The sequence below is a fragment of the Ascaphus truei genome, chromosome 12 (assembly GCF_040206685.1).
Source record: "Ascaphus truei isolate aAscTru1 chromosome 12, aAscTru1.hap1, whole genome shotgun sequence".
NCBI lineage: Eukaryota > Metazoa > Chordata > Amphibia > Anura > Ascaphidae > Ascaphus > Ascaphus truei.
In genome coordinates, this window is record NC_134494.1 from 20,405,484 (window position 1) to 20,433,478 (window position 27,995).

The window sequence follows — 27,995 nt, forward strand, 5'->3', positions numbered from 1 at the left end:
CTTGTTCCCCTCGTGTCATCCCCCCACCACACTTGTTCCCCTCGTGTCATCCCCCGCCACACTTGTCCCCCTCGTGTCATCCCCCGCCACACTTGTCCCCCTCGTGTCATCCCCCCGCCACACTTGTTCCCCTCGTGTCATCCCCCCGCCACACTTGTTCCCCTCGTGTCATCCCCCCGCCACACTTGTTCCCCTCGTGTCATCCCCCCCGCCACACTTGTTCCCCTCGTGTCATCCCCCCGCCACACATGTTACCCTCGTGTCATCCCCCCCGCCACACTTGTCCCCCTCGTGTCGTCCCCCTCGTGTCATCCCCCCGCCACACTTGTCCCCCTCGTGTCATGCCCCCGCCACACTTGTCCCCCTCGTGTCATCCCCCCGCCACACTTGTCCCCCTCGTGTCATGCCCCCGCCACACTTGTTCCCCTCGTGTCATCCCCCCACCACACTTGTTCCCCTCGTGTCATCCCCCGCCACACTTGTCCCCCTCGTGTCATCCCCCCACCACACTTGTTCCACTCGTGTCATCCCCCGCCACACTTGTCCCCCTCGTATCATCCCCCGCCACACTTGTCCCCCTCGTGTCATCCCCCCGCCACACTTGTTCCCCTCGTGTCATCCCCCCGCCACACTTGTTCCCCTCGTGTCATCCCCCGCCACACTTGTTCCCCTCGTGTCATCCCCCCCGCCACACTTGTTCCCCTCGTGTCATCTCCCCGCCACACATGTTACCCTCGTGTCATGCCCCCGCCACACTTGTCCCCCTCGTGTCATGCCCCCGCCACACTTGTCCCCCTCGTGTCATGCCCCCGCCACACTTGTCCCCGTCGTGTCATCCCCGCCACACTTGTCCCCCTCGTGTCATCCCCCGCCACACTTGTCCCCCTCGTGTCATCCCCGCCACACTTGTCCCCCTCGTGTCATGCCCCCGCCACACTTGTCCCCCTCGTGTCATCCCCCCCGTGTCATCCCCCCCCACACTTGTCCCAGTCGTGTCATTCCCCCCACACTTGTCCCCCTCGTGTCATCCCCCCCACACTTGTCCCCCTCGTGTCATCCCCCCCACTTGTCCCCCTCGTGTCATCCACCACACTTGTCCCCCTCGTGCCACCCCCCGCCACACTTGTCCACCTCGTGTCAACCTCTGCCACACTTGTCCCCCTCGTGTCATCCCCCGCCACACTTGTCCCCCTCGTGTCATCCCCCGCCACACTTGTCCCCCTCGTGTCATCCCCGCCACACTTGTCCCCCTCGTGTCATGCCCCCGCCACACTTGTCCCCCCCGTGTCATCCCCCCCACACTTGTCCCAGTCGTGTCATTCCCCCCACACTTGTCCCCCTCGTGTCATCTCCCCCACACTTGTCCCCCTCGTGTCATCCCCCCCACTTGTCCCCCTCGTGTCATCCACCACACTTGTCCCCCTCGTGCCACCCCCGCCACACTTGTCCACCTCGTGACAACCTCTGCCACACTTGTCCCCCTCGTGTCATCCCCCGCCACACTTGTCCCCCTCGTGTCACCCCCCCCACACACTTGTCCCCCTCATGTTATCCACCCCACATGTTATCCCCCACTTGCCCCCCTCATGTTATCCCCCCCTTGCCCCCCTCATGTTATCCCCCTTTGCCCCCCCTCATGTTATCCCCCCCACTTGCCCCCCTCATGTTATCCCCCCACGTTATCCTGTCCATACTCCCCCCCCCCACACTTGTTCCCTTCATGTCATCCCCACCACACTTGTCCCCCTTACATGTTATCCCACACCCACATGTTATAGCCCCCCATGTTATCCACCACATGTCCCCCCTCACGCTGCCCTACTCTTACCCCATGAGCCACTCCATATCTGCGGCCTGGTTCGGCTCAGCTCATCCTCGGGCTCTCCTGCCCCGCTTCCCGGCTCCAACGGAAGTAAACACAGCACCGCCCGCAGCACGCACACTTCCGGGTCTGACGTCACCTAGTAGGGCAGCATGGGAGGCAGAACTGTCAGAGAGAAAGGGATTCTGGGAGCTGTAGTCTTGGATCGGCAAAGATGATTCTGGGAGTTGTAGTCCTGTTTAAGAACAGGGGATTCTGAGAATTGTAGCCCTCATTCATAGCATGACATTCTGGGAGCTGTTGACCTATTTAAGAGGAGGGGCTTCTGGGAGTTGTGGTTCTATTTAAGAGGAGGGGCTTCTGGGAGTTGTGGTTCTATTTAGGAGGAGGGGCTTCTGGGAGTTGTAGTCCTATTTAAGAGGAGGGGCTTCTGGGAGTTGTGGTTCTATTTAGGAGGAGGGGCTTCTGGGAGTTGTGGTTCAAGTTAAGAGGAGGGGCTTTTGGGAGTTGTAGTTCTATTTAAGAGGAGGGACTTCTGGGAGTTGTAGTCCTATTTAAGAGGAGGGGCTTCTGGGAGTTGTAGTCCTATTTAAGAGGAGGGGCTTCTGGGAGTTGTGGTTGAAGTTAAGAGGAGGGGCTTTTGGGAGTTGTAGTTCTATTTAAGAGGAGGGACTTCTGGGAGTTGTAGTCCTATTTAAGAGGAGGGGCTTCTGGGAGTTGTAGTCCTATTTAAGAGGAGGGGCTTCTGGGAGTTGTAGTTCTGTTTAAGAGGAGGGGCTTCTGGGAGTTGTAGTTCTATTTAAGAGGAGGGGCTTCTGGGAGTTGTAGTTCTATTTAAGAGGAGGGGCTTCTGGGAGTTGTCGTTCTATTTAAGAGGAGGGGCTTCTGGGAGTTGTAGTTCTATTTAAGAGCAGGGGATTCAAGATGTTGTAAACCAGAGTGAAGGGATTCCAGGAACCAAAATGGGGGAGATTACATTTGAATGGTAAAGTTCTGACGTTTGTCATTGAGCTTTGATTGAGACCTCTATGGCAGGTATTGCGACAAATTCGTAATATTAAATCCTTTGTAGCATTGCGGGCCTCTTTGGTAGTGAAACGCTTCAATGAAAATATATAATATAGGCCCCTTTCCCTATGCCTAAGGGAACTACGCGGCAACTATGGGAACTACGTAGGAACTACGCGGCAACGCGTGCTGCTGTACCTGTTTGCTCACAAGAGGCCTAAGGCTTTGCCTATAGTGCCGCCGACGGCGACACGATGGGTGATGTCACCCGTCACCGTCGCCACCGGCGAAAGTTATGTTTCAGCAGCATTGCGGGATTCCCGCAATTTGATTTGTTAAAGGGCCGTCACGTGACGCGACGGCCCTTGAAAAATCAAATTTTGCCGGCGGCGTGTTTTCGCGACGTCGCTCCGCCGCTTGTCGCCGTTGCGTGCACTATAAGCGTACGCGGCGGCAATGCTTTTGTTTTGGGGCGAATTCGCGTCGCCGGCACTATAAGCACGGCCTAAGCCTCCACCTCTGGGAGCCTGAGGTGAGCTCTTTCTCCTTGCAGTGCAGCGCCTCCACCTATGAGGGATCCCAGCGTTGGCGGGATAACCCCTCATAGGAACCAATACACAGTAAAGAATAATACACCACACAATATCTATAATTAAGGTTTACTGCATACACCTACTAACACATACACACATACAATAACGGTAATAACTACTCACAGTGTACACCCAATGACTCCACACGTGGTAGTTCCCCCAAAGTACTGAGGGTGCTGTGGCACTAATACCCCCGGCGTCCTGTCCCAGCAATTCCCACCCAATCGTGAGGTAGCGCTACCCCCTGTCGATGTAGGTGCACGTTGGGTACCTGCCTGGGTACTCCAGTGCGCAGGTGCTGCTTGGCGTAGTGAGTTGGAGTGGGTCCCACGCAGCGGGGCCTCCAACACAAATCCCCTCTCTCCTAACGGATCCTGATTCTCCTTGTGAGGTGAGCTCCAGCCGGAGGGTCACACCTGAATGTTCTGGCTGTACTGCAGCCTGGTCCCAGGTCGCAGAGCGCCGTGTGGCCATCCATCCACCAGCGTAACACTGGTACTAAAGGGGAGAGTCCCTATCTGGGGCCTTCCCTATAACACTGAACTTAGGTTGGCTCAAGGCCTAGCTGGGGTCTAAGGGGCAAGGCCTAGTCCAGGAGGCACCGCTCCCTGGACACTACCTGCTGTCTTGCCGCCTCCTCCAGCACTGAGCACGCTGGCTCTTTGTCCCAGAGGATATCCTGTTTCTCTAACAGCTCTAATCCCATTGGCTGGGACAGTCACATGTGTGCAGTCCCTCCCCCGGAGGATTCTGGGACATGTAGTTCCGCTGCTGTGTGTGGAGCCAAAACTAAAATGACTACCACACTCCTGACTGCTCATGCGCACATTGCCGCACTGCACATGCGCAATTGGCAATATGGCCACCCCCACACTCCCGATCGCGCGCAGCTCTGGCCAGACCAGCACGGTTCCCTCTTCACTGGAGGTAAGGAGGGGGACTCGGCTACATCCTCTCCCTGGTGGAGAATCCAACATTCCCGCTTGGGAACAACATATGTACAGGTACTTTATATAATGGAAAATGCATATTATACACACAACTTAACTTGTACAAAACCATCTAAACCATATTAAACACTTCAGTGAACACGGTTAATATAGAGGCAAACTGGCTCCGAGACAGCTGCTGAGACTCATAGTGAGGTGCCCCTAACGAATCATACGCCATTCTCGTTGGAGGGCGTCTCACTCTTTGACTCCGACGAGTCTCTTCTTCGAAGTCTTCTTGGGTGGAGAGGCTACCATCGGCTTGAGGCCCTGGCCCTCTCATATAGTGTGACTCTTGAGCTACATAGTCTCTAGTGGGAATGAAACTCGGGCTCCTTGGGTCGAGTGGTCGACTTGCTGAAGCCTCTGGGGAGGGTACATGGTGGCCAGGCACATTACTTGCTACTTCTTCTGGTGGTGCCCACCAGTCTCCATTTGTGGTGGCAGAGGGTCCTTTCAAAGGATCCTGATTATTTTCCGTTACAGCATTTGGGATTTTGCTGGACTCCTCCTGTTCACTTGCCGTCTCTATTGAGGATGGTTCAGGTTCACTTACTCCCACTTGAGGAATAGGTAACAAGTGACTCCGATGCCAGACCTTTACCCTTCCTTCTGAATCTCAGATGCGATATACAGGGAGGCCCAGCATCTGCGATTCCACCTCGAAGGGAGTTTCTCGCCAGCGGTTTGCTAACTTATGCTTTCCTGGTATTCCTAAATTCCGCAGGGGAACTGCGTCTCCGGGCCGAAGTTCCCGATGGCGTACTTTATGGTCATAATGGGAAAAGCAACACTAGGCACATACGGATTTTGAATTATTCTAATTTATTGTAAGCCAATACACAACGTTTTGACCCGTAGGTCTTTTTCAAGTGAGATCTAGTGGCACTTGAAAAAGACCTACGGGTCGAAACGTCGTACATTGGCTTACAATAAATTAGAATAATTCAAAATCCGTATGTGCCTTGTGCTGCTTTCCCAGTTGTATCTATTGGATTTGATGCAGGCAATCGTTCAAGCGCAGGAGCACCGGTTATTGTATCGTTACTTTAATGTTGTTTTTGGTGTGCAGCACTTGACTCTATTCCTACTTTATGGTCATTACCTCCGCTTGTTATTCTCGTTCAGCTAGGCGGTGGCTTTTTCCGCCAACTGTTATGCTCTACGGAGGTTACTCTGGAGCCTTTGCACATATTTGTAGTGCATCATGTTCGATAAACCGTCGGTGGATACTCGGAGGCGAATGTCTACAGGTAGTCGAGCCTCTATGCTGAACATCATAAAACAGGGTGTGAACCCGGTGGATTTATGCCTGGTGCAATTGTAGGCATGTACTAACGGCTCAACATGCTTGCTCCATCCAGCCTTCTCGGAGCCCTTCAGAGTGCCTAACATATCCAGTAGAGTTCGTACGAGACTTCTCGATTATTGAGCAGTTTTAGAAGTTCTTTGATTAAGTCTCTCCCTTGATTGGAGTGCATCCGATTAGGTAACCCGTAATGAATTAAGTACTTCTCCCACAGTACTTTGGCTACTTTGAGAGCTTTCTGGGTCTTTGGCAGGGAACACTGGAGCGTATCAGGTGTAATGATCTGTTACCACCAGGACGTTCCTGATATCCTTTGATGCCCTCTGGCAATGGCGTTCCACTGATTCCCGTATCTTGGGCCAGAGGAACCTATCTCTTACTAGTCCGAATGTTCTGTCCACTCCCAGGTGTCCGTGATCACTGTGCAGAGATCGTAGGACATGGTACTGCAAGCTTCTGGGCAGGACGAGTTGTCTCCTATCAGGATGGTTGTGATAGGGGATAACCCGGTAGAGAAGGCCATGGTCCATGCGGAACTTGTCCCATTCTCTCATGATGACGCGACTGTGTCGGCGGGAGCACACTTCACTAAGGAAGGGTTGTTTTCTTGGATTGCCCGACGTATGGCTTTCGCCACCGGGTCTTGCATCTGGTGTATCACTAATTCTTTACACCTCATTATGGTATCTTACGTGATGGACATGCCTTCTGGATGGCAGTATGCTGCACGAAGTGCCTTTGACTGACACCCCAATGAGTCCGCTACACTGAGTTTGGAAAAGGCTACTTTCTCCTCCACGATAGCCACTGTGGAACACATGGCCCGAATCCCATGGCCAGGAATTTCTTCCCACTGGCCATCGTCTGGTGTTGCACTCAGTCCAGGCCTTCTGGACAGAGAATCGCCTCCGATATTCAAGGGCCCTGGTTTGTACTTCAGCGTGAACTGATAGTTAAGCAGAGCAGCCAACCACCTGTGGCCGGTGGACTCTAACTTGGCGGAGGTCAGGATATATATGTCAAAGGATTATTGTCGGTTCGCACTTCAAAGGAGACCCCGTAAAGATAATCGTGAAGCTTAGCTACAATAGCCCACTTGAGCGCTAGGAATTCCAGTTTATGGACTGGGTAGTTCTGCTCACTCGTCGTTAGGCTGCGACTCACATACGCTAACGGCAGGAGGCCTGCAGGGTATTGTTGGTGTTATACTGCTCCCAGCCTGTTGAAGCTGACATCCATGTGTAGGATGTACGGTTGCTCCCGGTCTGCATAGGCCAAGACAGGGGCTTCAGTGAGACTCTTCTTCAGCCCTGTGAAGGCCTTCTCGCAGGTGGAAGTCCATTTGTCCCCGAACGGTGTTCGTGGGGATGTGGCTTTTTGCCGAGGCTCTTCTGGGTAGATCTTCAACAGATTGTTGAGGATGTTGGCCTTGCTTGAGTACCCCTCTACTCATCTTCAGTAGTATCCGCAAAACCCCAGAAAGGATCGTAGCTCCATTACATTATCTGGTCTGGGCCAGTTCACTACGGCTTCGACCTTAGTGGGGTCGGTAGTCACTCCTTTTGTAGACACTATGTGGCCCACATAGGTGACCGAAGTGCGGCAGAAGTGACATTTGTCCAGGGACAACTTCAGGCCTTCTTTTCCCAGTCGATCCAGAACCTTCAGAAGCCATTCTTCGTGCTCTTCTAACGTTCTTCCGAACACGATGATATTGTCCAGATAGACCAGACATTCCCGGGGATTCATATCACCAATGGTCTTTTCCATTAACCTCTGGAACGTTGCAGGTGCACCACAAATGCCTTGGGGCATCCAGGTGAACTGATAAAACCGGAGTGGGAAGACAAATGCTGTCTTCTCCTGGTCTTCTGGGCTCATGGATACCTGGTAGTATCCAGCACGCTGAACCACTGACTGCCGGATAAGGCGCTGAGGATCTCTTCAATCCGCTGCAATTTATATTAGTCCGGGACTGTGCGGCGGTTCAGGGGTGCGGTAGTCCACTCATAGGCGCACGGATCCGTCCCTCACATCCTCCATATCTCTGGGAGCTATGCTTCTGGAACGCTTCCGAAATGGAGTGGAGTTGAGCACTCTTGCTGCAGCCCACATCCATTTCACTGGTGGTGAACACCTCCTGGCGTTCTGCCAGCTTGTCGCTTAGCCATTTCTTCCACTCCGCTGGCAAGGACGATTCCTTGAAGTCGAACTGCAATCCGGTAGGTGCATTTACATGAGTCAGGGATTCTATTTGAGTAACCGGGTATATCCGACCCAGTGCTTGACCGACGTCAAACCGTATAGGATGAGGCAAGATGTTCTGGATGGTCACCTTGAACCGCCAAGGAAGTGAAAACTTCCACTCCATCTCCACCTTAAGCCCTCTCTTGGCGTCCTCTTCTGGCGTGTTCTCTACTGAAAAGTACCAGTTGGCCTCGTCGCGGCCCGGGTAGTTAGGTACAGCGGCCATGTGCCTCACTCCCCCTGGTGGAATCTCTGTCAACCCCTTCTCCAGGTTGAAGAATTGGCCAAATCCTTCTTGGGCAGAGATTCTATAGCACTCCTCTTTGAATACGGGGTGAATCCGCAGAGAGGATAGGGGTAGTTCACCGGCTTCTTGCAGATAGGCCCGGATCAGGGCTCGTACCATATCCGTGTTGGTCCCCAATATGATGGGGGAATTTGGGTGTTCCCAGGGCTCGAGACATACCAAGGCTTCCACTCCCATGGGGTGGGTTTTGTTGGTATTGAGCTGCAGTATATCCAACTGCACTTGAATCACGCCTTAAATGGGGTAGTCTTCGCTACTAAAACCCCATCATTTCATCTTCTCGGCCGACTGCATAGGCAGATGCTTTAGGTGCAGGGCGTAGAATGGCAGGTAGATGATGGTCACTTGCGACCCAGTGTCCAGCAACGCAGAAGAGTAGATGCCCTCCACTAGTACTCTTACTATGGCCGCAGGTCCTACTCAATTGTAGGCATCCGATGGGGCCTCCTTTTCAGGACTTGGCACAGGGCCACTATCCGAGATTCTTGGAACACTGACAGACCTCTTGTTTGGAGGGTACAAACATGGTTCCCTACATTTTGGTTCTGCTATCTCGAGCACCCCAGGTCTGAATCTCAGCAGCGCCTCCAAATGTAGCCCCCTTTCCTTATGCCTAAGGGAACTACAAGGCAACAACGCATGCTGCTAACTGAAAAAGTAGTAGGACTGTCACCAGCCCCCAAATCCAGTGCTCAAAAAAACAGCACAAACTATAAAGCTGGAAAAAGGCTGTATACTATAACGAACAAGTCTTTAATGTCTTCCCCTCCTCCTGTTTATCCGTGAGAATGTCCCAATTCAATGACAGTCACAAAAAGTAGATGGAATGAATGTATATGTGTATACCAAAATACTGCCAATTAAAGCCACCGAAAGTGGAATGTCAGCGTGGTCCTTGTAACAACTGGCTTAGCATTTAAAAGCACAGCAGTGTTACTGCGGCTACCCACGATGACCGAGAGGGAATCCGACGGCACCACCGCGACACAGCTCCCCGTCGAGCCAACTGCTTCACCCAGGAGGGCCAGAAGGTAAGTGTCGGAGCATAATTACTGAAGCCTCTTCACAATGTATCCAGCACAGCATGCATCCAGGCGAGGTTATCAGCATGAAGAATGATTCAAAAACAGAAACCGGAGCACAGCTGAAAAAATGTGTAACATGGGACACCTCGCGCTCAAACAACTCATGGAAGTATAAAACACAGCTGCCCGGTGGAGGAACGTAGTGACGCTTCCTCTCTGCTGCGTGTGACGCCACCTCTACGCGTTTCTTGTCATATGACGCTTCATCAGGAGGTATGAGTGACAACATGGACGTCCAGTTAAAATACAGAAAACCTAAACAAATGCACCAATCGGATTTAGAGGGATGGACAAATCCGATTGGTGCATTTGTTTAGGTTTTCTGTATTTTAACTACGTTCCTCCTCTTGTGTTTTATACTTCCCTGGGTTGTTTGAGCGCGAGGTGCAAGGGTTTTTGAGCCGGAAGAACTTCACAACACCGGATTATCTGGCATTTTTGGAACTTTGCTTTAGTGTTGATACTACGCTCCCTTCTACCCCTCCTTCCAGCTCCCTCAGTGATGGTTAGATTGATTGCGATCCGTTTTTATGTAAGTTTTATTCTATGCATTCTATAAATATTAATCACGTTTAAATTTACACTAATAGTGTGTTTCTTTTGTCTTTTGCGCCCTGCTATATATGTGTGTGAGGTATACGCATTAATTGGAAAGACCTCATAGAGCGCATATAGTTACTGAGCGCCATTTTCACTCTGGACTGGAGTATGGTCTAGAGCGGCAGCTGATCCCATTAAGGGTTGAGGTCGGTGGTGTTATATAACGTGGAGATTGGGCCAGCCGGACAGCTGGTCCCAATGAGGTTGGAAGGGGGATTGGATATTAGAGGTATGCTTAAAAGCTTGGGACAGTCCAATGAGACTTGGAAGGGAATGCCAGAGAGAGAGGGGGCAGCATGGGAGAAGTCTTGCCTGCGTTGAGAGGCGGTGATAAGGCAGGAGGAAAGGCGGATGTTGTTGGTAGCACATAGGGGGGCGTCTAGGAATATATTTGGGGATGAGGGCTGAGATATAAGGGGGGGGCAGTGTCATTGAGTGCTTTGTAAGTCTAAGTTAGGGTTTTAAATTTGATCCTAGAGGATATGGGAAGCCAGTATAGGGATTTGTGTAGTGGATTAGTAGAAGTGGTGCAGTGAGTGAGGTAGATGAGTCTGGGAGCAGTGTTTTAAATGGCTTGAAGTTGGGATAGGCGGACAAGGGGAATGCCAACTAGGAGAATGTTGGAGTAGTCAAGGCAGTACAGGGTTAGTGTGTGAATTTGGATATTCTTATCATATACTGTGTGTGGGCATCAGTATTGTGGTTCCTGTGAGGGGCTACTCCCACTACGTTGGGATCCCTCCCATGTGGAGGTGCTGTACCAAGTTGTATTGTTGTATCACCCCAGGCTCCCCGTGGCGGAGGTTTGGGATCTCTACGAGCCAACAGGTAAAGCCAGCACCCATAGACTCTTTACCCCAGGGGGAAAGAGAGCTACACTAGCAACCTCTCTACATGATAGTAAACGCTCATCAGCCTTTGACAAGACGACTCCTGACACCATTCATCACCCCCGACAATCCAAGCCACAACCGTGGCACACACACTTACCCGCTACCTCAAAGTGCTCACGCACTACTTGAGGCATATCCCGCTCTAAGGAAGACTTGCTCAACTATAAATTCATACTCTCGTCCTATCACTGCCTTCTCCCTGGCCAAGCAAACCTACTTTCTTCACACATACGATACAAACCCTGTTCTCTAACCCTGAATGCCCATTAGCCACCTTTAACTCCCTTCTCTGCCAACTGCACCTGCACCCGCACCTGCACCTCACGGGCCGAAACTTCACCACCTACTTCACAGATAAGATTAAGACAATCAGACATGACATCTCTTCATGACAAGCTCCACACGCAACACCTACCTCCCCTCGCAGACCTAAATTTACCCTACGGTACTTTTCCCCTGTGACTTAGGACGAGGTCTCCACACTTCTGTCATCTTGCCCTACAACCCGACCCCTTGATCATATAGAAAGAATGAAAACTCCCTATTATGTCGCACTTGTGAGAACGCCCCTAATCGGGCTTAAAACTTACATTTTATTAACATATTGAGTTAAAATATATGTGTAGTGAAGTAAACAAAAAACGTGAACCACAATGAATAATTAAAATTGAAGAGAGGCATCGGTGTGCTGAGAGCAGAATGCTAAATATTAGGGTTTGAAAAAGCCACTGTTTGACTCAAATAGTTTGATTGCAGTTATACAATTTAATTAACTGCAATTACAGCTGTTTTTCAAGTGTCTCAAAGCGTCTGAGAAAAAGATCCTAAATGTGATAATGAGTCCTACCACCTGGTAAAGGAAAATTAGTAGGTGAGAATAACTGATTCTGACTTAGATTGTCTTATTCACTATACCTAAAAGAAGGTGTTCGTGACAGTATATTCTCCTCTCACCAGAAATATAGAGAGGTTGCTAGTGTAGCTCTCTTTCCCACTGGGGTAAAGAGTCTACAAGTGCTGGCTTTATATGTTGGCTCGTAGAGATCTCAAACCTCCGCCACGGGGAGCCTGGGGTGATACAACAATACAACTTGGTACAGCGCCTCCACCTGGGAGGGATCCCAACGTAGTGGGAGGAGCCCCTCACAGGAACTACAATACTGATGTCCACACATAGCATATGATAAGAATAACCTATTACTAAAGAACATGTAAATAGACAGTGATAACCGGATAATAACTCTACTGGTTACAGCTACCCCTCACAGGGCCTTATCCCACCACTGTGTAAACTACACTGTGTCCACCGTACCTGAGGGGCCCTCGGGCACCCAACCACCCTGGTGTCCACAAGAATAACAACCCCACCCTTGTATGTGGTCAGTGCTGCCACTATGGTGTATGTACTCTGTTGGTGCACTTAGGATATAGGTACCTGCCTGGTGCTCCAGCACCCGGGCGCGCTGACTGAGGAACAATGGAATCCGCCGATCCAGCGATGACCCTCCGTGATGAGTCCGCCTCCATGTGGGGTGATATCCCGCGGGATGATCCCACACGAATATAGTCTCTTACTCCTGCTCTGGTGATCTGGTCCCAGTCCACCGCTTTCCAGTGCTGCGCAACGTCGCAACTGTGTCCCTGGTATAAACAGCTAATGGGGCAGTGTCCCTACCTAAGGGCCTGTCCCTGTCGCTGCCACATTCTTACCAGGGGAGTCGGGGCCTAGCTGGGGCCACGGGGGATGTCTGGCCTAGTGCAGGAGTCACAGACCCATACACACCTACACCCTCCCTTGTCTGTTTCCCAGCTCTGACTGCCCTTCCGCTCTGAGAGCGCCAAAACCTCTTCCTGGCTGCCTGTGAACTTGACAGCCATATTGCCCAATTCGCGTCATGTGATTCGCATACCCCTATGCCTGCTGGGAGTTGTAGTCCCTTGCGGAGCCTTCCCCTACTGCCACCGCATGCGCCTAGGGTACTGCGCATGCGCAAACCGTTAATGGCCACCATTGACTCTTCTGTGCATGCGCGAGCCTCCGCGAGTGCGCGCGCACACACAACATGGTGGCGCCTTGCGGAGGGAGCCGCCGACTAGCCCGTCGCCACCTACACCTTCCCGCAACAATCCCTGTGGCAGCGGAGGTAATGGGGGGGGTGAAACGGAGGAGCGGGGAGCCATGGGGGACCTGGCTACACTAGGTTGGGGCAGGAAAGAGGAGAGATGGGAGATAAGAGGTTGTAAAAAATTTGAAAATTGGAGGGGGTAAAGAGCTTGTAGGTTTCTGTATGTGTGTGTGGAAGTGGGTGTTGCGGGGGCTGCAGAGTATGTCTTTATTTATATAGCGCCATTAATATACATAGCGATTCACAACAGTAATACACGTGGTAATCATATAAATAACAAATAATACAAATAACACATAATGGGAAGAAGTGCTTCAGACATAAAAGTAACATTTAGGAAAAGGAGTCCCTACTCTGAAGAGCTTACAATCTAATTGGTAGGTAGGAAGAACATACAGAGACAGTAGGAGGGCGTTCTGGTAAGTGCGTCTGCAGGGGGCCAAGCTTTATGTATCATGTGTACAGTGTTAGCCACGGAGCTACTCATATGCTTCGTTAAGCAGGTGTGTTTTAAGGTGGGTCTTAAAGGTGGATAGAGAGGGGGCTAGTCGGGTATTGAGGGGGGTAGGGGCATTCCAGAGGTGTGGGTCAGTCAGTGAGAAAGGTTTAAGGTAGGAGAGGGCTTTAAATACAAAAGGCGTAGAGAGAAGACATCCTTGAGAAGAACGCAAGAGTCGGGGTGGTGTATAGCGAAAAATTAGGGCTGAGATGTAAGGAGGGGCAGAAGAGTGTAAAGCTTTAAAAGTGAGGAGGAGAATTGAGTGTGTGATACGAGATTTTATAGGAAGCTGTAACGCTTGCGCTACCCATGAGCTAGACCGGACCCCGGTACTGAGGTGGGGAAGCATAGAACCAGGCACCCACAGCAGCGGCAGCGTGCCAGGCAGGCGGATTGTCAACGTAGCCAGGTTAGTCCAGATACTTGCCAAGGTCTTGGGATGGAGAGGTCAGAATAGTATAAGTCCGTTAAGCCGTGGTCTGGGTTTGGAGAGGCCAGAATCGTAGAAGTCCATATAGCCGTGGTCTGGGTTGGAGAAGTACACAGAGTTGAGGGTAAGCCGGGGTCGACGTCCAGAGGGGTTCAGTAGTCAAGCCGGGTCGGTGCATGTAGAATCCAAAAACTCCAAGAGAGACTGAGACAGGAGCAAGGCACAACAGATGCAGGAGCACAAAGCTACAACTAGTTATGCTCAGCAAAGATTAGAAGTGAGAGCAGGGTATATAACAGGAACCAATAGCCAAGGAGGCGGAGTGGAGGTGCGGCCTCTGCGGAGGCTAGGATAGGCTGCAGGAGACAAGTGGGCATTAGGAGATTTTGCCACTCAGCTGGGGAGCGGTGCACGGTGTCACGTGAGCACGCCGCGTGCGAGAGAAGCGCGGCGCATCCAAGGGGGCGGAGCTAAGGTCCGTGGCCACATTGGAAGAGCTGCGCGTGCGCTCTGTAAACAGAGCGGGGGTGCGCGCACGCACTGGTGCTATAGCGGAGGTCCGTGCGGAGACAGGTAAGGAGGGAACACGTCGCAAAGGACGTGTTCTTCAATTCCTTACAGAAGCCAGGAGAGGGATTTCAGCAGGGGAGACGCTGAGACAGATTTAGGAAAGAGTAGAGTGATTCTGGCAGCAGCGTTTAGGATAGATTGTAGGGGAGGCAGGTGAGAGGCAGGAAGGCCGGACAGCAGGAGGTTACAGTAATCAAGACGGGAGAGAATGAGGGCCTGAGTCAGAGTTTTAGCAGTCGAGCAACAGAGGAAAGGGCGTATCTTTGTTATATTGCGGAGGAAAAAGCGCAGGTTTTAGAAATCTTTTGAATGTGAGGGGCGAATGTGAGAGAGGAGTCGAGTGTGACCCCTAGGCAGCGTGCTTGGGCTACTGGGTGAATGATCGTACTTCTAACAGTAATGTGGAAGGAGGTAGTAGGGCCAGGTTTGGGAGGAAGTATGAGGAGCTCTGTTTTAGCCATGTTGAGTTTAAGGCGGCGGAGGGCCATCCAGGATGATATAGCAGAGAGACATTCAGAAACTTTGGTTTGTACAGCAGGTGTAAGGTCGGGTGTTGATAAGTATATTTGTGTGTCGTCAGCATAGAGGTGATAATTAAACCCAAAAGATGTTATTAGGTCACCTAGAGAGAGTGTATACAGAGAAAAGAGAAGCGGTCCCAGGACAGAGCCCTGGGGTACCCCCACAGAGAGATCAATAGAGGAGGAGGAGGTAGTGTTAGCTAAAGAGACACTGAAAGTACGATGGGAAAGGTAAGAGGAGATCCAGGATAGAGCTTTGTTACGAATGCCAAGAGTATGGAGAATGTGAAGGAGAAGAGGGTGGTCCACAGTATCAAATGCTGCAGAGAGGTTGAGTAATATGAGCAGAGTGTAATGACCTTTGTCTTTGGCAGCATGGAGGTCATTAGTTATTTTAGTGCGGGCTGTTTCAGTGGAGTGAGCAGTGCGGAAGCCAGATTGTAGAGGGTCTAGGAGAGAATAGGTGTTGAGAAAATGGAGCAAGCGAGAGAATACAAGACGTTCAAGGAGTTTAGAGGCAAAAGGCAGGAGGGAGACAAGTAGGGTCAAGCTTGCTGTTTTTGAGTAATGGTATGACTGTTGCATGTTTGAAGGGGAAAGGTAGCAGAGTAGAGGGAGGAGTTAAAAATGTGTGTGAACATAGGGATTATAGTAGGAGCAAGTGGTTTTAGGAGATGGGAGGGAATGGGGTCAAAGGACAGGTGGTAGAGGGAGAAGAGGAGATCAGTAATGACATCCTCCTCTGTGACAGCGGAAAAAGAGTCAAGGAAGGCAGGAGGAGAGTTAGGAAGAGGTGTAGGATGGAAGGAGGATACAGAGGGGATGATCAGAGAGAGGGAAGGTAGTGTTAGAGGAGTTAAAGAAAGCACAGAAGTGGGTGAAAACCAGGTCAAGGGAATGTCTATTACAGTGAGTATAAGAGGTGGTCCACTGGGAGAGGCCATAAGGTTAAAGAAATAAGATGAGCAGCTGAAGTGGCATTGGGATTGTCAATAGGTATGTTAAAGTCTCCCACTATGACAGTAGGTGTGTCACAAGTGAGGAAGCCAGGTGGTAAGTAAAGTGGTCAAGAAATTAAGATTTAGGTCCAGGGGAATGATAGATTGTCATCTACATGGAGGGAAAGGGGAGTGAAGAGATGGACAGCGTGGACTACAAAGGAAAGGGAGGGGAAGGAGGGTATGGCATGAAATGTACAGCATGGGGAAAATAGTAGGCCAAATTCTCCGCCCTGTCTATTCCCTGGCCTGGGGGTGTAGCTAAGGGAGAGACCAGCATAGGAGAGTGATTTAACACCTGAAATCATTAAAAAAAAAACTTGGAGGGGACACATGCGCAGCGCAGAGAGTCATGGACGCTTCCTGAGATAGCTATGTCCACCGGAGGCATGATCCATGGCTGAAAATATCTTTCAAAGTTTTACTCCGCTCCTAAAAACTCCTCACTGAGACCTCCCTGACTTCTTCAAGAGCGCCAGGGATAAAACGGCAGATCCTCATATGCCACCTCAGAATCCAAAGATGGTGGAAAGCTGCAGCCCCAGAAATAGTACCAAGCAGGACATTGATGATCTGCACACAAACCTCAAAACAGCCTTCCAGGCTTAATTCCAGTGGTCCTTAAAGGAGATCAGGTCTTGGGTAAAACAACTGGGTGGCAGAACAGATGAGGTTGAAAACAAAATGCAGGACCTCAAACATGCACACATTGTACTTAGCAAAAACATGGCCAGGGTGAAATTCCAGATCCAGGAAATGTATATGTAGCAGGGTCACCCCTGACTACTATTCTGCCCAATGGGCTGGAAGTAAACCCTGGTACTATCAGGTTGCCAGTAGTTGGTATGGGGTTTTCCCCCTCACCTTTGGTACTGCACTTGAGTGACGGCAGGGGGTGGTACATCCTGTTGTAGCTGGGACAACAGGGTGCTCGCCTCCTGGATGTACTTAAGGGCAGTAACGCCCTAAAGTGGAGGTTGTTCATTCCCTCTGAGGAAGGCAGGTCACACAACTGGGAGCCTGAGATTGGGGCCTTCCCATGTGCTCTTCCCCCCCGGGGGAGAGTGAGTGTGTATCATACCTCTGCCTCCGCTAGGGAGGTGGGGAAGAGCTAGGACGGCTGCGGGTGCCCTTGGCCTATAGTGCCGGTCCAGGGACCATCATCCAGTGAATACTGACAGACTGTATCCGGCAGAAGACTGCTGTGTAAATGTTACTGCAGAGTGTTGTAATAAACCCATTCCTGTTTTGCAATATACCTCCTGCCTGGTGCGTGACCTTACTGGGGGGGAGAGGTAATAAGTTCTACCGTGGGAGATCACCTTCAGTTCCTGGTGTCCACGGCAGATGAAGGCGCTGTACTGCTAAGGAAATATGTGGAGTATGAACCCCAGAAGCTTGATCCTGTGTCCCACTACCATCGGCGGACGACTCAGCCCTCCTGTTGCCAGCAGGTATATGCACCACACACACCCTGTAATGGCCCCTATCTGCGATTGGGTGGGGGAAACACTGTTACATATGTTAAGCAGGAAGATGAAGATAACGGCACGGAGAAACAACATGTGAATCGGGCCTATCGCAGAATCGGTAACAGATATTTAGGAATAGCTGTGTGGCCTGTTCCAGTCCCTGTGTCCACCCATACCAGACGAGCAGCTCCTCCTGGATTGGGCCCATACAGCCTTAAGGCCGAAAGCCCCTGAAAAAGAGTGGTGCAGTTCCACTATTACCGGTCAAAGGAGACGGTAGGCACGGCTGCCAGAAATCGAGATGTCGTCGAATTCGAGGGATCCAGACTCCAACTATATTCGGACATCTCACTAGCAGCTCTACAAAAACGCAGAACCTTCAACATATCACAGAGGGCCTACGCAGAGCAGATGTTAAATACCGGTGGGGCTTCCCATTCCGGATCATTGTGGAGAGGGGAGGTTCGCAGATATCGGTGAGTCACCCGGATCAGGAACATGTTTTATGGAGAAAAAATTCTCGACTTTAACGAACTGATGGAGAGCTTTCACTTGCCGCAGAATGAAGTGTTTCATTATTGGTAAGTTAAACACTTCGGCCTGTCGTGTGTCCCAGGTCCAGCTCTCCCCCTCCTACCTACTTGGAGACCCTGTTCGACAGTAGATTTCTGGAGAAGGGGCTAATATCAGCACTATACCCTTTCATGCTCTCGCCGGATGGCGAGAATAAGTGCACATTCACGCGCAAGTGGGAGGGGGAGCTTGGTGAGGTCTTGGAACTGGAAGACTGGGATGATATTTGTGAGACAGCTTCCAAAAGCTCTAGGAGCCCCTTGATAAACGAAAATGCTTATAAACTCCTCTACCGGTGGTATTACACCCAGGTGCGCTTGCACACCACAGACCAGTCCTCCTCTCCCAGATGCTTCAGAGGGTGTGGGCTAATTGGATCCTTCTCCCATGTGTGGTGGTCATACCCGCTTATAAAACCAGACGTTTTCCATGATCAGTAGATTCCTGGGGGCCTCCACACGACATGATCCTTGGCTGGCCCTACTCTATACAATGCCCACTGAACTAGAAACTAAGAATCCATATCGTAGCAGCTACACGCTGTTGCATAGCCCCCGACTGATTAAAACCAGAAGTACTGTAGTGCAGACGAGTATTCTAAAACAAATCTGGGGCAATCACCAACAAGATCCAGGTACATGCTGGGTACATGCTGGGTACATGCTGCAACATTTCAGTGACATTTCTGCAGACTGACTAATGGCCCATCGGATTAACAGCGGGGGTCCCTGGCAGTCCCATTCAAACTGAGTTAATCCGATGGGCCATCAGTCTCTGCAGAAATGTCACTGAAATGTTGCAGCATGTACCCAGCATGTACCTGGATCTTGCTGGTGATAGCCCCAGATTTTCACGGGCAAGTTTAAGGCACGTTTTAGAATACTCGTCGGCGCACCTGTACCTTCTCTAGACATGGTAAAACGGCGTATTTGCAATGTGAGGATGATGGAAAGGATCACAGCTTCTCTAAGTGAAGACTGCTCCGAATTCTCACGGGTACGGGGTCCCTGTGTGAGATACATAGGCGACCCTAAGAGACGGCCCAGAGACACTGCTCTAGAGTGGATTGTCTGCCTCCAGAGCCTTGATTTGGCCCCGTGACCAGGGATTATGGTAGTTCTCCCATTCCCTCAAAGCGGAAATATACATTAAACAATATACAGGCATACCCCGGTTTAAGGACACTCACTTTAAGTACACTCGCGAGTAAGGACATATCACCCAGTAGGCAAACGGCAGCTCACGCATGCGCCTGTCAGCACATCCTGAACAGCAATACCAGCTCCCTACCTGTACCGAAGCTGTGCGCAAGCGGGGAGACTATAGAGCCTGTTACACATGCGTTATTTACATCAGTTATGCACGTATATGACGATTGCAGTACAGTACATGCATCGATAAGTGGGAAAAAGGTAGTGCTTCACTTTAAGTACATTTTCGCTTTACATACGTGCTCCGGTCCCATTGCGTACGTTAATGCGGGGTATGCCTGTATCATATAAGTTGCTGGCCGGTTCGTCCTACCAAATGAGATTTTGTGCGACCCCCTCCCTTTGTTACCCCCCAAACATATTATTTTGGGATGACAATTTGTGGCCTTGGGACTGCTATGCTGGCAATGCCCCATGTGTATGTAACAATTGTCCTCCTATGTAATCCCCCCTTTCTTCTGTACCCCCCTTAAAATTGTGCAAAAAATATAGTTTGAAAAAAAAAAAAAAAACCCTTGGAAGGAGTCAGCAACAAAACACCTTATCCTCTATATAATGAATGCGATGTTGGAGTGAATTACAGAGCTGATGGAGCATTATGCAGTGCAAAAGTGATACACACCACTGCTTTACAGCGCAGCATTGGGAAATGGAAAGTAAAAGAGCCACGCCATTATACGTCCACAAGTGAAATCAAAGATTTGAGGAAGGTAAAGTTATAACCCTGTAAATTCTCCTATCGCCCCATATACTGTGACTCCTCATATTGCTCCAAACATTCCCTATAACTGCTCATATTGCTCCCTAAACCTCCTCCTATTGCTCCCTATAAATCCCCCTATTGCACCATATAACCTCTCCCTATACCTCCTCCTATTGCTCCCTATAAATCCCACTATTGCACCATATAACCGCTCCCTATAACTCCTCCTATTGCACCATATAACCTCTCCCTATAACTCCTCCTATTGCCCCATATAACCCCTCCCTATAACTCCTCCTATTGCCTCATATAACCGCTCCCTATAACTCCCCCTATTGCTCCATATAACCCCTCCCTATAATTCCTCCTATTGCCTCATATAACCGCTCCCTATAACTCCCCCTATTGCTCCATATAACCTCTCCCTATAACTCCTCCTATTGCTCCATATAACCTCTCCCTATAACTCCTCCTATTGCCCCATATAACCTCTCCCTATAACTCCTCCTATTGCCCCATATAACCTCTCCCTATAACTCCTCCTATTGCTTCATATAACCGCTCCCTATAACTCCCCCTATTGCTCCATATAACCTCTCCCTATAACTCCCCCTATTGCTCCATATAACCCCTCCCTATAATTCCTCCTATTGCCTCATATAACCGCTCCCTATAACTCCCCCTATTGCTCCATATAACCTCTCCCTATAACTCCTCCTATTGCTCCATATAACCGCTCCCTATAACTCCCCCTATTGCTCCATATAACCTCTCCCTATAACTCCTCCTATTGCTCCATATAACCTCTCCCTATAACTCCTCCTATAAATCCTCTCCCTGCAGCTACTCATACTGTATGTCTCTATGTTACAGCTCTGTAACTCCTCCTATTGCTCCATTAAACCTCTCCCCATAATTTCTCGATGAAGTCATTCTTTGACCGTTCGAGCCAATCAGGCAGCCAGCCTCAGGTCATGTGACATCAGCTAGTTTTCAAGCAGAGAGCATTAACCCCTTCTTTGCCTGTGGGTTATAATGACAGGTCCCTACCCCATCCGTTTGTAATTCATAGCCACAGATAGACGCGCTATAAGAAAATGTCCTTTATTGAATGGGATGGGATTAGTCGCCCGTGGAGCTGACACTCTAAATTCACAGGCACGGTCATTTCTGACGAGGCACGGGACGGGGGGGGGGAGGGGGCTGAGCGAGCTGCCTGGTCTCACACGCAAAGATGCGCTGAGATGGTTAACTCGCCCGCCGTTGTTATTTTGCATATTCGCTGCCATCAGCCAATCAGGAGGCTGCCTTCCGGCAAGGCGCGATGACATCACAGTGCGGTCCGGAGGGAGTTGGGGGGGGGGGGGGAAGGAGAGACTCAGGGTACACAGCTACTTCTCACTATAGTATTCAGAGCTATCTCTCACCCAGCTCTGTCTCAGCGCAAGATGCTCAACTATGTCTCAGTGTGAATAGGGGTGTCTCGTACTAGTCCTAGAAGTGAGAGCGAGGGGGCGCAGGTATAGCAGTAGTATGATGATGCAGTGTATAGTCCTAGTAGTGAGCAGGGACAGGGGAGCGCAGGTATAGCAGTAGTATGATGATGCAGTGTATAGTCCTAGTAGTGAGCAGTGGGGGAGGGGAGCGCAGATGTAGCAGTAGTATGATGATGCAGTGTATAGTCCTAGTAGTGAGCAGGGGGGGAGCGCAGGTATAGCAGTAGTATGATGATGCAGTGTATAGTCCTAGTAGTGAGCAGTGGGGGAGGGGAGCGCAGATGTAGCAGTAGTATGATGATGCAGTGTATAGTCCTAGTAGTGAGTAGGGGGGTTGCGCAGGTATAGCAGTAGGATGATGATGCAGTGTATAGTCCTAGTAGTGAGAAGGGGGGGAGCGCAGGTATAGCAGTAGTATGATGATGCAGTGTATAGTCCTAGTAGTGAGCAGGGGGGGAGTGCAGGTATAGCAGTAGTATGATGACGAAGTGTATAGTCCTAGTAGTGAGCAGGGGGTGCGCATGTATAGCAGTAGGATGATGAGGCAGTGTATAGTCCTAGTAGTGAGCAGGGGGTGCGCAGGTATAGCAGTAGGATGATGAGGCAGTGTATAGTCCTAGTAGTGAGCAGTGGGGGAGCGCAGGTATAGCAGTAGGATGATGAGGCAGTGTATAGTCCTAGTAATGAGCAGGGGGGAGCGCAGGTATAGCAGCAGTATGATGGGGCAGTGTATAGTCCTAGTAGTGAGCAGGGGGGGGCGCAGGTATAGCAGCAGTATGATGATGCAGTGTATAGTCCTAGTAGTGAGCAGGGGGGCAGCGCAGGTATAGCAGTAGGATGATGATGCAGTGTATAGTCCTAGTAATGAGCAGGGGGGGAGCGCAGGTATAGCAGCAGTATGATGAGGCAGTGTATAGTCCTAGTAGTGAGCAGAGGGGGAGCGCAGGTATAGCAGTAGGATGATGATGCAGTGTATAGTCCTAGTAATGAGCAGGGGGGGAGCGCAGGTATAGCAGTAGGATGATGAGGCAGTGTATAGTCCTAGTAGTGAGCAGGGGGGGAGGACAGGTATAGCAGTAGGATGATGAGGCAGTGTATAGTCCTAGTAGTGAGCAGGGGGGGAGCGGAGGTATAGCAGTAGGATGATGAGGCAGTGTATAGTCCTAGTAGTGAGCAGGGGGGGAGCGCAGGTATAGTAGTAGGATGATGAGGCAGTGTATAGTCCTAGTAGTGAGCAGAGGGGGAGCGCAGGTATAGTAGTAGGATGATGAGGCAGTGTATAGTCCTAGTAGTGAGCAGGGGGGGAGCGTAGGTATAGCAGTAGGATGATGAGGCAGTGTATAGTCCTAGTAGTGAGCAGGGGGGGAGCGGAGGTATAGCAGTAGGATGATGATGCAGTGTATAGTCCTAGTAGTGAGCAGGGGGGGAGCGCAGGTATAGCAGTAGGATGATGAGGCAGTGTATAGTCCTAGTAGTGAGCAGGGGGGGAGCGCAGGTATCGCAGTAGTATGATGATGCAGTGTATAGTCCTAGTAGTGAGCAGGGGGGGAGCGCAGGTATAGCAGTAGTATGATGAGGCAGTGTATAGTCCTAGTAGTGAGCAGGGGGGGAGCGCAGGTATAGCAGTAGGATGATGATGCAGTGTATAGTCCTAGTAGTGAGCAGGGGGGGAGCGCAGGTATAGCAGTAGGATGATGATGCAGTGTATAGTCCTAGTAGTGAGCAGGGGGGGAGCGCAGGTATCGCAGTAGTATGATGATGCAGTGTATAGTCCTAGTAGTGAGCAGGGGGGGAGCGCAGGTATCGCAGTAGTATGATGATGCAGTGTATAGTCCTAGTAGTGAGCAGGGGGGGAGCGCAGGTATAGCAGTAGTATGATGAGGCAGTGTATAGTCCTAGTAGTGAGCAGGGGGGGAGCGCAGGTATAGCAGTAGGATGATGATGCAGAGCGTAGCGAGGGCGGAGCTTGTTATGTTGAACGCTCGCGCTGTCTTCGCGTCCTCAACGGCTCCACTCAGATCATTTAGCAGCTTCTTGTCTCGCACCTACGGAGAGAGAGAGGAACCTCTAGGTCAGGTCTGTTCCACTGCGGGCGAACTGGCCATGTATGGTCATGTAAATGTCCAGTGGTTATAAATGCTTGTCAGATATTGAAATATAATCATTTGCCATGTATAAAATGAAACTACAGTAAGCTTGTGGCCCTTCTGATCAAGCCCCTTTGAAAAACTAGTTAAAGAGTCTTGCTCTAGAACCTGTTGAGAGACGGACCTACAGTAAATCTCTAGAACAGTGTTTTTCAACCAGGGTTCATAGGAACCATTGGTTCCGTGGGCATCCCTAAAGGGTAATTGGAAAATAGTACCAAATGCAGAAGAATTTACAATGGATCTGATCTCAGACGCGCTATTAGAGAGGGTTGGGGTTCCTTACAATGCATCTGATCTCAGTCGCGCTATTATAGAGGGTTGGGGTTCCTTACAATGCATCTGATCTCAGTCGCGCTATTATAGAGGGTTGGGGTTCCTTACAATGCATGTGATCTCAGACGCGCTATTAGAGAGGATTGTGGTTCCTTACAATGGATCTGATCTCAGACGCGCTATTAGAGAGGGTTGGGGTTCCTTACAATGCATGTGATCTCAGACGCGCTATTAGAGAGGATTGTGGTTCCTTACAATGGATCTGATCTCAGTCGCGCTATTATAGAGGGTTGGGGTTCCTTACAATGCATCTGATCTCAGACGCGCTATTAGAGAGGGTTGGGGTTCCTTACAATGCATCTGATCTCAGTCGCGCTATTATAGAGGGTTGGGGTTCCTTACAATGCATGTGATCTCAGACGCGCTATTAGAGAGGGTTGGGGTTCCTTACAATGCATCTGATCTCAGACGCGCTATTATAGAGGGTTGGGGTTCCTTACAATGCATCTGATCTGAGATGCGCTATTAGAGAGGGTTGGGGTTCCTTACAATGCATCTGATCTGAAACGCGCTATTAGAGAGGGTTGGGGTTCCTTACAATGCATCTGATCTGAGACGCGCTATTAGAGAGGGTTGGGGTTCCGCAGAATTGCACAATATAATTATACGGTTCCTTAACATAAAAAAGGTTGGAAACCACTGCTCTACAACACCTACCTTCCCTATAATCCCCTTATAACTCCTGTTCCCCCTTCCACCCAGGATCTCGCTACCCTCATTGATTTCTCACCCCCTATACCATCCTGTCTCCTATATCACTAGCTGTCCCCATATAATCCATGTCCCTTTATATGACTCGCTGCCCACTTTAACACCCTGTCTCTTATATGATTAATTGTCACCACATGCTGTTCAGTATATGACTCGTTGTCCCCCTATAACTTCCTGAACCTTATATGACTTGCATTCCCTCCATACCACTTTGTCCCCTAAATGACTGTCTGTCCCCATATAACCCATGTCCCCTATATGACTCAGTTCTCCCTATAATGCTTTGTCCCCTATATGACTAACTGTCTCCTATATGATTCGCTGTCCCACTATAATCTTCTGCCCCTTATAAGACTTGCTTTCCCTCTATACCATCCTGTCCCCTGTATGATTAGTTTTCCCCATATAATCCATGTCCCTTATATGACTCACTGTCCCCTATAACATCCTGTCCCACATGTGACTTGCTGTCCCCCTATAACACCCTGTCCCCTATATGACTAGTCATCCCCATATAATCCATGTCCCCTATATGAGTAGCTGCCCCCTTGCTGCTCCCCTATACCCTGTCCCCTATATAACTCACTGTCCCCACATCCTGTCCTCTATAGGACTCACTATCCCCCTATAATGTCCTGTCCTCTATGTGATTGACTATCATCCAATAACATCCTGTCCCCTATATGACTCGCTGGCCCCGTAACATCCTCTCCCCTTTATGATTTGCTGACTTTCAACAACAGCCCCGTCCCCTATATCATTTTCTGTGTTATTTAGCGCCTATCCCCTATATGACTCACTGTCCCTCTCTAATGTCCTCCTCTAATGTCCTATCCCCTACAGTTTCAGCCACTGATGTGAAGTGATGCGATGTTTTTGATTTCCCCCTATGTCTCCTTGCCCCCACTGTCACCCCGTGCCCATATATTCCATGAGCTTTCTATGACTGCCATTACCTTATAACTATGTCCCCTCTAAGCACCTCCATACTCCTTATGACCCTTATCAAGCCCATAACCCTCCCATGATCCGCAAGACCTTTCAGGACTTCCCCTCCCCCCCGACACACACACATTCTCCCATTCGCCTCTACTACTGCTCAATCTCCACATAAACCCCTAGTACCTCTAGCACAGCCTCCCCCTCACATGTTTTGCATTCACTCCCTCTCCACTTTTAGGAATCCTAGACACCTATGGAAGCCATCCCCACACAGCACCTGAAGGACTCCTCCTGTTCCCTTCCAGGACTCCACTCCTCCTCAACACCTCTACAAGTCCCCTCCACGCAGCACCTATAGGACTCCTCTCCCCTTCCACCTCTAGGACTCCCTTCACCAGCACCTCTAGAGCTCACCTTGAGTGAGTAGGCCAGTGCGATGAAGCCCAGGCAGCAGAAGTTCAGGTAGACAAAGTTGAAGATGGACCACAGGTAATAATCGTTGACCTCAGTCGTCTCCGGGGAAATCTCTATCACGGTCACAGGGGGCCCGCTCTTGCCTGTTGCCACGGAGACCGGGCCCGGAGGAGTCTTGGCCTTCTTCTTATCCCGCTCCAGGGTGTGTTTACACTGCGGGAGGGGCCAGGTGCCCTCCCCCTTATACGCCTTGTTATCCATGAGTTGGCGAGGGAGGGGCGGAGCCAGGTAGAGGCAGGCCCCGTCCACGAGGAGTAGAGGCACACCTACAGGGAGCCAAACTCCGCCCACGAGGAGCAGGCAGGGCTGAGGGGAGGGGCAAGTTAGAGGGGAGAGGAAGAGATGAAGGAAGGGAAAGATGGAGGGAGAGAGAACGAGCAGCACGTAAAGAACAGAGAGTTGAATAAAAATGGGAGTGATGAAAGCAGAAGAGAAGTGTGAGAGAGGGGGAGAGGACATAGAAAAAGCAGTATAAGTAGAGATGGAGACACAAGTGATGGAGGGAGCGATGATGGAGAAGGAGATGCCCCACACTGAATAGTCTCATTTTGTCCTGTGAGAGATTTCTTTCTCTCTCCCTCTCTCACTCCCCCCGTCTCCCTTCTCCCTTTCAATCCTATTATCTCTTTCTCTACCTATGTCTCACTCTCTCTCTCTTCTCTCACTCCTCCCCTCTCTCTTCTCTCTCTATCTCTCTCACTCCTCCCCTCTCTCTTCTCCCTGTCTCCCCTCTCTCTTTCAATCCCAGTCTCTCGCTCCCTCCCCTGCAGTCTGTTTCTGCAGCACACACAAGCAGTTCCTTGCTTTGCTCCGGGCGCTGCAGCCAGGGGAGCGGAACCAGTCAGGGAGCCTGCAGAACATCGCACGGCATCCGACATGTTCCCAGTCCGCCACCTTGCAGAACGTCGCGCGGCATCCGACACCTGGCAGAGCATTGCGCTGCATCCAGAAACTTGCAGAGCGTCGCTGGGCGTCCTGCACCGTTACTGAACATTGCACAAGAGTCATACAGAACAACGCACAACCTGGACCCCGTATAGAGCATTGCGCTGTAATCCAAGTTCTGCAGAGCACTACACTGCATTCAACACCTTGCAGAGCCACGCAGAGCATGCCTCTGCGTCCATCACCTCACTAAGCCCTGCATCTAGCAGCTTGTGGACCTCTGCAGAGTATCACGGTACATCCAGCATCTTGCAGAGCCCTGCAGAGCATCACACCGCACCCCCCCTGCTCGTTCCCTCTCACCTTGGGGGGGGGGAAGCAGTCTGTCGTCTGTCCTCTTGTTAGGTCCCCTCTGTCCGTCTGTGTGCGAGAAGTGGGGGTCCCCAGGGAGAGAGTGCAGAGAGGGGCAGCTGCATGTCTTACAACAAGAGACAGTCTGTATCAGTCAGACAGTGCATAGTGAGAAGATGGGGGGAGAGAGGGAGAGGGAGGGGGGGAGAGAGGGAGAGGGAGGGGGGGTGAGGGAAAGAGAAAGAGGGGGGCGTGAGGAAAGAGAAGGAGGAGGAGAAAGAGAAGGGGAAGGAGAGGGAGGGAATTATAGGAGGTATGGTTAGATATACACACACTGATACACATTAACATAATGGTATAAATACAGACACACATTAATACACTGATATACACACAGACACTGATAAACATTAACATAATGGTATAAATACAGACACACACACACACATACACACACACACACACATTAATACAGTGATGTACACACAGACACTGATACACATTAACATAATGGTATAAATACAGACACACACACACACACACACACACACACACACACACACACACACACACACACACACACACACACACACACACACACACACACACACACACACACACACACACACACACACACACACACACACACACATTAATGCACTGATATACACACTGACACTGATACACATGCAGACAC

The 27,995-nt window shown here is 50.5% G+C and overlaps 2 protein-coding genes across 2 annotated transcripts in view; both read right to left on the reverse strand.

Moving 5' to 3' along the window:
• Nucleotides 1-2,111, reverse strand: part of MOB2 (MOB kinase activator 2) — a 22,730-nt gene extending 20,619 nt beyond the window's left edge. Inside the window, exon 1 of the mRNA XM_075566894.1 lies at nucleotides 1,829-2,111. Coding sequence (XP_075423009.1) covers nucleotides 1,829-1,845 — 17 coding nt within the window. The 5' untranslated portion in view covers nucleotides 1,846-2,111. The remainder of the gene's footprint in view (nucleotides 1-1,828) is intronic.
• Nucleotides 2,112-21,060: 18,949 nt separating this feature from the next.
• IFITM10 (interferon induced transmembrane protein 10) lies at nucleotides 21,061-27,488 on the reverse strand. Its single transcript, XM_075566895.1, has 3 exons — nucleotides 27,311-27,488; nucleotides 26,003-26,368; nucleotides 21,061-23,497 (listed from the first exon to the last, which is right to left on the reverse strand). Exons 2-3 carry the CDS (start codon nucleotides 26,261-26,263, stop codon nucleotides 23,348-23,350), a joined length of 411 nt encoding a protein of 136 aa, XP_075423010.1. The 5' UTR covers nucleotides 26,264-26,368; nucleotides 27,311-27,488; the 3' UTR covers nucleotides 21,061-23,347.
• Between the last annotated feature and the right edge of the window lie 507 nt (nucleotides 27,489-27,995).